The 12,384-nt window shown below is 44.5% G+C and overlaps 1 protein-coding gene across 1 annotated transcript in view; it reads right to left on the reverse strand.

Moving 5' to 3' along the window:
• Window positions 1-12,384, reverse strand: part of LOC147712645 (cytochrome P450 2A13-like) — a 581,712-nt gene that overhangs the window by 19,020 nt on the left and 550,308 nt on the right. The window contains exon 7 of the mRNA XM_086923338.1: window positions 10,977-11,164. Within this exon, the coding sequence (XP_086779464.1) occupies window positions 10,977-11,164 (188 nt within the window). The remainder of the gene's footprint in view (window positions 1-10,976; window positions 11,165-12,384) is intronic.

Here is a 12,384-nt window from a genome sequence, read left to right on the forward strand (position 1 = left end):
TGCATCTTGCGGCCCGGGGCTCCTGTGAGCGGTGTGGAGACCCGGGGCCGCGCTAGCAGGAGGTTGGACGCCGCGTGCTGAGAGAAGAGTCCCCGACATTGCCCAGGTAAGTTTCAAAAGGCTGGAGGGGCTTGGTGCACTTGTGTGTGTGTGTGTGTGTGTGTGCGTGTATGCTCGTGTGTGTATGCGACGGTGACGGCGGGGGAGGGGGTGGGGGGGCCTCGGTGCACTTGTGTGTGTGCGCGTGTGTGTGTCAGGGGGGGGTGTCTCTGTATGTATGTGCGTGCGTGCATGGGCGCTTGTGTGTGTGTATGCGCATGCGTGTGTGGTGCTTGCTCTTCCCGGGAGACAGCGCCTGGCCACAGCGCGCGTTCCAGTTACAAATCGGCTCGAAGGATGCGCGTGGCCGAAACTGTCTCCTGGGAAGCACAGTCGCTAACAAAAGATCTCTAGCGGAGACACAGCGCTGACGTGCTGTGTTCGCTACGAGACCTAAATATGGATCAATTTAAATCGAGCATTTCGGTATACACTCGTAATCCCGGCCAATAGTTTCTCTCAGGCGCACACAACACAAACTTGATTGCACTCTGGCAATGCAACGCCCCTCTGGGTTACCCTTGTAGTAGTATTACAGTGGGCTCAGAGGGCCTATGAACCCTTGGGCCGACACCGCTCTCCAAGACAGGAGCCCTACACCTTTCTCCAGCAGTACACAAAGTGGGCAAAGCCAGTAGGGCAGCAGCAAAGGTTACCACTAATCCAACAGGAAAGAGTGCAGTGGACTATCCAAACTGGAGCTAACAGGCACAGCACCATCAAAGCCACATGTCGAAGGTAACATCATAAGGCAGGTGGCAAACGTCTGCGCCTGGCATGGATAATCAAATCCTCCAGCTTGTACCTGCCTGGACAGTAGGTAGAGAGTAAGCCAATTGCTAGCAGCATTGTGTAATATAAGCCTCATATGATCATGTCAGCAATAGGGACCCCCCAGAAGTGCCTTGTGCACCTACAGTCATTGCGCCGTATTTCAATTAAGGCTAGGCCATCACCAAGCACATAGAAGTAACCAAACACAGGATTTTCTATGCAAAGATCAGGGAACAATCTCAACCAATCATGCAGACCCTCAGCAAAGTATATCCATTACTCCTTTTTTATGCCACATTATTGGAGGTGGCCTTCCATATATATATATTTTTTGGACTTCAATTACATTGGTCAAGGGCCCCACCGGGTCGGAAGTATCACCGGCAGAGCGACCTCCTCAGTATTTTTCAGTAGCGTCCGAACCCTGAAGAATCGCGTGAGCGATGAAACACGTGTCGGCTGGCTGCTGTTTTACTATGATGAAAATAAAGAATTGAAGATCTCAACATATACAAGACTTCTTCGTCTTTCTGCTACTTTACCTTGTGTTACTTCGTTTGAATCCTACGATATATCTTCACTTGTACTCTACATGTGTGTGCATAGGGTTGTTGTTTCATGACTAGTGTCTCACCAGCTTGCTGGATAGACTATTGAATGGTTTCACAGGTTTTCCATTCACCCAGTTGCACCACCTAATGACATTGTTTGTTGTCTATACATGCGCTTAAACCCATAGCAGTGCGCCCATTCCTCTGACATCTTAAACCTTTTGCTTGCCACCAGGAGACATTATACTGGCAAACCTTCTTTGCCACATTTAGGCTGACAAAGATATAATCAATAGTTGACCCAGAGCCTTTGCCTCTAAAAGTTGGAACGTCCCCCCTAAATTGGGTAGGGTAGATCAGATCGTTTCCAGCCACCAAATCTTCTAAATACGATCCCTGCGGGGAATGCTCAAAATTAATGTTATCTTGGTTAGCTGGACCTAGACTGTCCCAGACATAACAATTACCGTTGCAACAATGAACATTAAAATCTCCAAGCTCTATAGCCGAATAACAATTTGTGCAGTTAACATTATACAATTCTAAAAAATCATATAAACTGACTAAATGTTCATTAAAAAGGCCTTATCAAAGGAGTTATAAAAGTTAACAATGAGCCAGTTACCAGTGGTTTTGGTTAAAATTTCCACAGCCAAGCACTAAGGTGTACCTGTCTCCACTTTGGTATAAGTGCCCTCAAGTTTTAATGAGATAAGGGTTAAGAGTCCACCCTTCGCCCTCCCCATAGGGGAAGCAACTGCTGGCGACCAAAAAGCAGCATACCCATCCAAAAGAAAAGTATTTTTTGTGTCCCAGGTTTCCTCGAGCCTGATAATACCACAATCAGTAAGACAGTCCCTCCACTTAACATCAATTGCCTTACTGTTTAACCCGGCAATGTTCCAGCTAAGGAACCTGGTTACTGGTCGAGGGACCTTAGCTACCGCCATGCCGTCGCTGCAGCCACCTAGTAAATCCCCTAAAATATCTGTAATGTTGGAGTCTCCACCCCCACATGAACTCACTGACTTTCCTGGTTTTACGTCCTCCACTCCAACACCCGATAAACAAGCTTCTACACCAGGTAGAGAATGGACCCGGCCAAGTTCAAGTCAATCATTAGAGTCCAAACCGCTCAGGGGTTGATATCGGTTGGATGTAGCAACCTCAAAACCAGTGGACCCATCAGCGCTGTTACCTCTGCCCCTAAAAGAATCATTGAAGGGCTGCTGGGTTAAATGCCTGTAAAAATATCCCAGAGGTCGAAGTGTAATACCCTGATCGTCATTGGGTAGAGAGGTGGCTCTTAACAGTAAAGTATTGGCAAGATGTGGATTTCTAAAATTAATAATGACACAATCGCTACTAATATTCTTATGAGATTTGCCTATCCAGGTGGCTCTCCTCGTAGGTAAGATCTGGTGTGATAATGCCACTGGAAACCCACACTCTCGATTAAGCCATGACACTGTTTTGTTCTTCAGGGAATCGTGGGGTTCTGGCTTGGTTGAGTGCCCAGTCTCTCTTACCGATGGGACATTAGTTAGGACTGCCACAAACGGTGCACAGTCCAGTGGTAAGTCTGGTCGGGAGTTAACCAAGCATCTATTCTTCACTTCTGCACGCCCTATATTTCTCTTTGGGCCTGTTGCTGGCGATGGGTTTTTACACACAGTTTCCGGGGCTACAGGTACTGCTGGTCCAACTGTACATGATCCCCCATTGGGAAGCTTGGAGGTCTCATTGTTAGCCCCAGGACCCTTTTCAACAGCTTTATTACTTTCAGTTAAATCGATATGGGGTCCCAGGTGGCCGCCTAATCTCACAACTTCCGCAGAAATCAGGTCAAGTTTATCCATTAAGGGTTTAACTAACTTGGCAATTTTTGCGTCTATAATACTAATCAAGAAATCTAATTGCTCAGAGTCTATTTTAACTGTGGCATTGTTAACTACTGTCTCGGTAGCACCTGCAACACTAGTGGGTGGCGATTCTGCTCTTTTGTTGTTACGCCCCCCCCCCCCGTTTAGTTTGTGTGTTCCTACGTGATCTCAGTACTCTCCGTGTTCTCGGAGCCGGGAAGCGCTGAGGTGGAGAATCATAAGAAACACCCGATTTGTCCTGATTAGGTGCTGGTTCTATAGATGTAAGGGTGGGATCAGGATCACAACTATCATCCGGTGGGGATACAGAGAGTAAAATAGGCGATGTGGGCGGTGAAACAGAAGAGGTCCCCCGGCCTAAAGACAAACGTTGTTCACTATTAATTTTGTTCACGACTTTCACAAGATAGTTGTCTAGCGTGGCTGATACAGGGGGGGGGGGTTTAACAGCTTTAGCTTTAGACATTATTGGTACTGTTGATTTAATATAGGGCGTTCGGTTATTGGGAACAGCAAGCCAGCACAAAAACTAAACCACAGTAGTAAAAGGGTTTATTTCAACTCCTTGTCCTGAGACCTTATAATTAAAACAAGCATACACGAAAATAAAAAAAGTCTCACTTTGGCGGGAATGATGGAGCTCAGCTACAATGTCCCCCCTACTGTCCTTCTAATGCTGGGCTGTATGTGCCCACATATATTAAATTGTACCACATGCAACTGAGTTTTTGGTTGCAACTGTAAGCATAAAAGTAAACTGACTGGCCAGTATTGTTTTATATTTTTTGTTCAGATTTTATGTTTGGCATAAGTGTGATGTATTTAGTTATAGCTGTTGTGCTTGCAGTTATAGTTTTGTATCTATATCCAGTTGGTTTGTGTTTCCTTTTTTGCATAAAAAATGTGATGGCACTGTGTGTGGACTGGCGCTTGGCTGGCAGTATGCGTGGACTGGTGCTTGGCTAGATGTGTGCGCGGACTGGCACTTGGCTGGTAGTGTGTGTGGACTGGCGCTTGGCTGGTAGTGTGCGTGGACTGACGCTTTGTTTGGTGGTGTGCGTGAACTGGAACTTGGCTGGTGGTGTATGAGTAGAGACTTGCTTGCTGGTCATCACGTACACTGCTAGCCAAACGCCAGTCCACATACTCCATCAGCCAGTGTGGTTGCTGTGTCAGGCATGTGGTCGTATGAAAGTAGTGGATTTTCAGCTCCCACACTGTGAGTCATTGGTTCATGTTTTTAGCCTTTTAACTATTAACACTGCATTTCCTTTTTGTGAAATCTCTTGTTCATCAAATTCTTCACTTTGAACTTTCACTCACCCTCGTCCCAAACCCAAACACTAGGGGGGTCAATAGGATTGCGTTTTTTCCGCATCCTCGGGGCCGGCGGAAGCCACCGCCGGCCCCGAGGATGCGGAAAAACCGCAGCGGACTGACCAAGGACCCACCGCCACATTAGGATGGCTGGTGGGTCCTGGTTTCCGTCCGCAGCTTTTCCGCCGCGGTCGGCTTACAACCGCGGCGGAAAAGCTTTAATATGGTGACGATGTCTTCCAGACACCGTCCACCATATTAGGATGGGCAGTACAATATGCTTTTCCGCTGCGGGTTTTCCGCCGTGGAAAAGCATACGGAACTTCACTGCGGGGGCCCGTTGCGGGCCCCCTAGGTGAAGGGGGGGTGGAGGGTGCACATGGGGGGTACCTATGGTACCCCCCTGCATTTGCGTGCACAAAGCAGCAGGCACCGCGTGGTGCCTGCCACTTTGTGCACGCAAATGCTGTGCATGCTTTTTTAACATTGCGGCGGGTGCAGCTTGAAGCTGCACCCGCCGCAATGTTAAAGATTGAGGATGTGACCGCCACCCTGGCGGTCACATCCTAATCTGCACGGAGGGACCTCCGCATCCCCTGCGGACGGTCCCTCCTACTCTATGGTGGCGGACGGACGCAAGTCCGTCCGCCATCATAATCGGCCCCTAAGTGTGTGTACTTGAGGAATAGTTGGTTGTAAAGTAATATTTACATTTTCTGTCTTTCTCTGCCAGAGTGTACATTGTCTCTGCATTGTCTGTTGATCTGTTGATATGAGTGTTGTAATATTCTGGGCCTGGTAGTGTGAATGGTCTCCTACGCATCACATATTAAAGGTGTGTGAATGGTCTGTAAAGAGGTTGGTGCCTTGCTGTGGCTTTAAAGCTTACGAGCTGTGAGTCATTGGTCCAGGTTTTTAACCTTTTAATTATTAACAGTACATTTCCTATTGGTGAAATCTCTTGTTAATAACATTTTATATACTGAACCATGAATCAACCTCATGCCAATTCCAACGAGTATGTGTGTGTACATATTAAATAACTGGTTGTGAAGTAATATTTGTATTTTCTGCCTTTCTCTGCCGGGGTGTACATTGTCTCTGGGGAAAATCTACTAATTCTCAATATTTTCATAAAGTAAAATCCGTGGGGAGTACAGGCTGGTGTCCCTCCCGTGGATTCCAACATGTTTTCCAACCCAAAATGCCCTGCAAACCTCTACATGTGTCTCCAGGCACACATCTTTCTTGCATTACTGTGCCATATTCTTCTAGCATTAGAAAGAATCCACAAATTTCCTACTGCCCAGCATTCCGCCTGGTCTCCCGATAAAAATGGTACCTGAGGGTCACCTGAGTTTTTGGCTCCAGGCTTGACGGCCATGAAGGGAGCCTACCAAACCCAGACATCTCTGAAAACTAGATATCCGGGGGAGTTTAAAGATGTGTGATTTGCATGGATCCCCCAATGTATTATTACCCAGAATCCCCTTCAAACCTCAGCTTTGCTAAAATATGAAATGTTTCTCACATTTCTGGGGGGAATTGCTGTGCCTACACAAATTTCCCCTTGGTCTTCCAATAGAAATGAGACCTCACTTGTGTGGGTTTCCAATGCAAAGACATCCTAAAAATGTGTATAAACAAAAAAATAACTCTTAGAACTCGCTGTACTATCCCCTCGATCTTAAATTGGCCCACCCATAAAAGTGAGGTATTATTTTTCTTGGGAGACAAAGGGGAACGCTGGGTGGAAGGAAATTTGTTCCGGCACAGCAAAAGTATGAGAATTGTTTTATTTTTTTAGCAAAATGTAAGGTTTAAAGGGGATTCTGTGTAAGAAAACGTTGGGAAATCCCCACGAGCCACTCATCCTTGGACTCCCCCGGGTGTCTAGTTTTCAGAAATGTTGGGTTTGGTAGGTTTCCCTACATGGCCGCTGAGCTAGGTCCAAAAACACAGGTGACCCACTTGCAAAACTAGGTCATTTTGTGATTGATTATTTGTGATGCCTCCACAATAAGTCTTGGGCCATTTCCTCTCACGGGCATTAGACCTACCCACACAAGTCAGGTACCATTTTTATTGGGAAACATGGGGAAATGCTGGATTGTAAAAAAAATTGCCCGGCCTAGTGATTTCACAGCTCTCCCACACACAAATGTGAGAAAAAACTGATTTGTTTGCCAATTTTGAGGTTTGCAGGTGATTCTGGCTAGGAAAACTTTGGGTAATCCATACAAGCAACAAATCGTTAAACCCCCCGGATGTCTAGCTTACAAAAATGTCTGGGTTTTGTAGTCTTTCCATTTTGGAAAAGGTGATGGACAGAGTTTGTGAATGATGCAGAATACTCCTACCCAGTCAAGAGATCAGGGCTTGATCCATCACCGTTTTTTAGCTCACTACACCATCCTAGCTCAGAACCTGGCTACTTGCAAATTAGTCTGTTCCTGTCCCAGTGCATGATGGGAACAGGGCAGACCAAACTACCAAGCCAATTCTTCACCGGAAAGGAGACAAGCTACCGGGGACCAGTTTCTGGCATTTCAGCTGTCATCGGCCCGGCTTGCTTGAATCCTGATGGTGCAATGAGCTAGGGACTCACGTCAGTCTTTCCTGCATGATCGCCAAGCCCAGGACCAAAAATGCAGGTGACTCCCCCGGTAGACCAGGTCTGTTTGTGATTGATAATTTTCAAGTCTCCACAGTACATTGCGGTTGGATCTACTAGGCCTACCCACACAAGGGCTGTACCATTTTTATCTGTGGACTTGGAGAAATGCTCGGTGGGTGGAAGTTTGTTGCTCCCTGCAGATTCCAGAACTTGCCATCACAGAAATGTGAGGAAAATGTGTTTTGTTTGGACAAAGTATGCAAGGAATTCTGGATAACAAAACCTTTTGAAAGCCACACAAGTCACCCCATCTTGGATCCCCCTCGGTGTCTGTCTTTCAAACATTTACATGTTTGCTAGGTTTCCCTCAGTGCTAGTTGAGCTAGGGCCCGAAATCCACAGCAAGGCACATTCCAAAAAAAGGTTCAGTTTCCTGTGAAAAAATGTGATGTGTCCCCGTTGTGTTTTGGTCAGTTTCCTGTCGCGGGCACAAGCCCTACCCACACAAATGAGATTCCATTTTTATCAGGAGACCTTAGGAAATGCTTGGTGTGTGGAAGTTAATGGCTTCCCACAGATTCCAGAACTTTCCATCACAGAATTGTGAGGAAAATGTATATTTTTTATAAAGTTTGAGGTTTTCAAGGGTTTCTGGGTAACAGAAACTGGTGAGAGCCACACAAGTCACCCCATCATGGATTCCCCTGAGTGCCTGTTTTTCAAACAAGTACAGGTTTGCTAGGTTTCTCAAGGTGCCAGCTGAGCGAGGGCCCAAAACCCACAGCTAGGCACACTGCAAAAAAAGGGTCAGATTCCTGTGGAAAAATTTGATGTGTCGTTGCATTTTAGGCATTGTCCTGTCGCGGGCACCAGGCCTACCCAAACACATGAGATACATTTTTTTATAAGGAGACTTAGGGGAATGCTGGGTGGGTGGAAGTTTGTGGCTTCCCGCAGATTCCAGAACTTTCTCATCACAGAAATATGAAGAAAATGTGTTTTTTTACAAAGCTTGAGGTTTGCAAGGTATTATTGGTACCAGACCCTGGTGAGAACCACACAAGTCACCCCATCCTGGATTCCCCTGGGAATCTGGTTTTCAAAAATGTACAGGTTTTCTAGTATCTCTAGGTGCCAGATGAGCTAAGGGCCAAAATCCACCTCTAAGCACACTGCAAAAAACAGTCAGTTTCTGTGAATAAATGTGATATGTCCATGTTGCATTTTGAACCGTTTCCTGTTGCGGGCACTAGGCCTACCCACTCAAGTGAGGTACTGTTTTTATAGGGAGACTTATGGGAATGCAGGATAGTAGAAAACGTGTCATTACCAGTTGTATTTCTGTGTATTTCTGCTATCCAAATGTAGAATAGTGTGTAAAACAGAAGACATTTTGAAAAAAGCACCTTAATCTGCCTGCTAGTATGGCTACCCACATATTCAGAGATGTGCAAATAACGACTGCTTCTGAACACTCTATATCTTGTGCCCATTGCAGAAATGCATAGGTTTCCTTGATACCTATTTTTCACTCTTTATATTTTACCAAATAAATTCCTGAATAACTGGGACACAAGGAAAAATCATATTAAGGTGCGGCTCAGTTATTGGCTCCGGGTACCTTGAGTTATTTGTGAACGTACAAGCCCAATATAATCCCGCAACTAGAGAGATCCCATGTAAGTACAAATATATTGCTTTAAAAAATATAGCATAGTTAGATAAAAGTTGCAGGTGAAAATATAGGCACAAAGCGCTGTTTTTTTAACTCAATTTCAATATTCTTTAATTTCAACTTTTACTTTCTATAGGAAAGCCTTGAAGGATCTCGACAAATGACCCCTTGCTATATTCAGAATGCTGTCATCTTTTCAGAAATGTATAGCTTTCTGGGATCCTTTACTAATTTCCTCCCGATTTCTATCACTAGCTGGAAGGCAGGTAAAAGTACAAAAAACAGGAACAATTGGCTATGTCCCAGCAAAATGCCAAAACTGTGTAGAAAAATTTGGTTTTCTGACAAAGGTTTTCCTGTTCCTGAAATCTGGGAAAACGGTGATTTTAGCACCACAAAAACTTTGTTGATTCATTTGCAGGAGAAAAAAGCAGCACAATTTTTTTTCTCCATTTTCCCCCCAAAAAACAGAATGTAGCTGTATTTTGCCTAATTTCTCAGTCTCCTCCAGTCTGCTGGCCTCCTGTTCAGAGACACAGGGACATAAAAGGCCCACAACCACCTGAACCAGCTCCAAAATTCATCAGGAGCAATTCCCTGACTCCCAAGTGGTGCCCCTCAGGTCCTGGAACCTTTGTGTGATCTAAGTGGAGCTGAATTGAAGGTTTTGGGCTCTTTACAACTGTGAACGGGCTTGTTTGCGCCAAAACTTTGTTGCTAGCAATGCCAGTCAATGCAAATTTCTGTCAACTTGACTCTTCATTCTACAACATCAAACGTTCACAAAAAGCAGCTCAGACCTGAACAGGATGTTCTTGTTACTTGAACAACCATCTGTGATGCAAGGCCTGCTCTTAGCTGTACCTTGATGTCAAAATAGGCCCCATCCCAGCTCCTCTCGGCCCCCTCCATCGTGAATAGAAAATAGCCTTCAGTGATACTTTGGGCTTTTAGGTGCGATTTTCACTTAAACCTTTCAACAATGCATATCTCCAAATCTCATGATTGGATTTTGTCGTTTTGGTCTTGATTTATTTACTACAATCTACTCTATTTTACGAATTTGGAGTGGGATCATTTTTGTGTATTGTTTTAATTTTGTTACTTTTGAAGTGTTGCATAAATGCTTTACATATTGCCTTTAAATTATGCCTGACTGCTCTGTCCCAAGCTACCATAAGGTTGACCACCGGCTAACTTGGGGCTTGCTTGTGACTTCACTCTGACAATGTTTGTGGTTGCTGTTTGAGTAGGGTTTCACCCCCCCCCCCCCCCCCCCCATATCAATCAGTAACCCAAATTCTTAAAGTGATAAAGCATTAATGTTTTGCGACTGGATTTCATTCACAAAACATTAATAAGGAAAAGGTATTCGGAAGGAACCCCCTTCCAAATACCAAATCTGTACTGTTGTCTAAATCCATTTCACAATTCAAAAAAGCTTTTTGGAATCACTTATTGGGTTTAGTACATTTGAAAACGTGTTTTAGTGGTCACAAACCCTCAGATTTATTGAATCAGAGAGTTAGTGAAAGTTGAAACAGTTTCTTCATGTGGCACACAATTTTGTACTTGAATAGTAAGCTTCCTGTACTAATCCTATGCTAAACAGTACACACATACCTAGGCACCATGGTGCACAGGTTGTGAATCAAGCAAGGCAGCCTTTAAAAGCACTAGCGCTTAGGATGACAGCCGCAGCAGGACATTTTTAATAAATATGGATCTGTACTGATTTTTCTGGCTTGCACAGTGCAGTGCAGCAACTTGGTTAAGAAAAAAAGTTATAAATATCCCACACATTATTGTGTATATCAGAACAGGCGCATATCTACCTATCAATGATTTGGACATACGCTTAAGGGAGAGGGCCATATCTGAATTGTGTCTACAATATTTGGAGCCCAGGTTTTGGAAAAGGTGGATCATGATATTACTTTAATATGTTTGCATACTTTTCTTCCTGAATTAGTTCTACAGTATTTCATTTGTTCACTTCATGTGTGGAAAATGTCTCACTGAACATAACATCTTTCCTGGATTAGGCAAATCATAAGTACCTTGGGTAACATGAATCCTCTGAACTTTGTGTCTTTCATGAGGCGGTGTGGGGCACCCAACGGCAAAACACTGGCAAACCGTTGTATTTCATTGAGCACTGCCTCTGTGTAGGGCATCTTGATTCTGTCCTCAATTGAAGGAATGCGGTTTCGACCAATCACAAAATCAATCTCTGCATGCATTTTTTCTGCCAAGAAGACAACAAGAGGGTTCCATTTACTTACAAATTTGTACATCACATTACCACCAAACTGCTTCACAAATTACTTTATAGACCTTAAACAAATACATCTGAGGAAATTACAAAAAGGCCTTCCTAGCTGGATATAAACATTGAAAATCGAAATATGAACATAAATAGGAATCTAGATACTTGCACTGTGAAGTCAACTTAAGTTGGTGGCAAACTGTGAGTAATATATTTAGTGTAGGAAAAGTCAGCAACTCGAAGGATTGGATTTACTAACAACTCCCGCAACTTAGCAATGAGAGGGAAAGTGCAGGACAGTGCCGCATATACAAAGACATGGCACTGCCCTGCTCTCTCCCTACCAAGATATAGCACTTTCCTGCGCTCCCACTACCAAGATACGGCACTGTCTTGCTCTCTCCCTAGCATTGGCACTCGAAGGGGCATATTATCAAGGACGGTGTTAAAATTATCGCCGGTTTAACGGCAGAAAACTGCAGCTAAAGCAGCGATAATGGGCTTGATAAAATACACCTCTAGAATTCCGATAAAAGCCCATGTTCACACCAGAACATGGACTTCTATTGGAATTCTCAAGGGCATATTATCAAGTCCATTATCGCTGCTTTGGCTGCAGTTTTCTGACGCTGAACCGGCGATAATTTTTATCGACGTCCTTGATAATATGCCCCAATGAGACTGCCTAGCAGCATGCATGCATACAGGGCAACACATATGCAAAATCTGAAAGGTTTTGTTGCGTGTTTATCTAGGTTCCTGATCGATACTGTGACCTTATGCCCCTATTCGGCTATAAATCCATTTATTCCCTATATTGGCATAACCGTTCAAGTGCGATTTTCTGAAAAGTCATCTCTGGCCTCACACGAACAGAGTCACATTCCAGCATAGCTCTCTGCCACTTCCTTTGCGACCAATTAGTGCAATGACAGAGCAGAAGTCACTATCTGATATTCCTAGATTAACACTCCGAGTTCTTCAACAAGATAAAACCTCAGCAAACTGGAAATCCCCGCTTGCTGTGTTTTGATTAGTAATGGAACTCAAATGAGCAACTGATAACTATCACTTCCTAGTGACGTCTTTTATTGACGTCTTATGTCCAGCAAACTTGCGTCAAACCCGGCACCTGTCAGGTATAAATATTACCAACGCTGCCTTAAGCAATGAGCTACTGTTGCTGATGCTAGCTGCCT

The sequence above is a fragment of the Lissotriton vulgaris genome, chromosome 5 (assembly GCF_964263255.1).
Source record: "Lissotriton vulgaris chromosome 5, aLisVul1.2, whole genome shotgun sequence".
NCBI lineage: Eukaryota > Metazoa > Chordata > Amphibia > Caudata > Salamandridae > Lissotriton > Lissotriton vulgaris.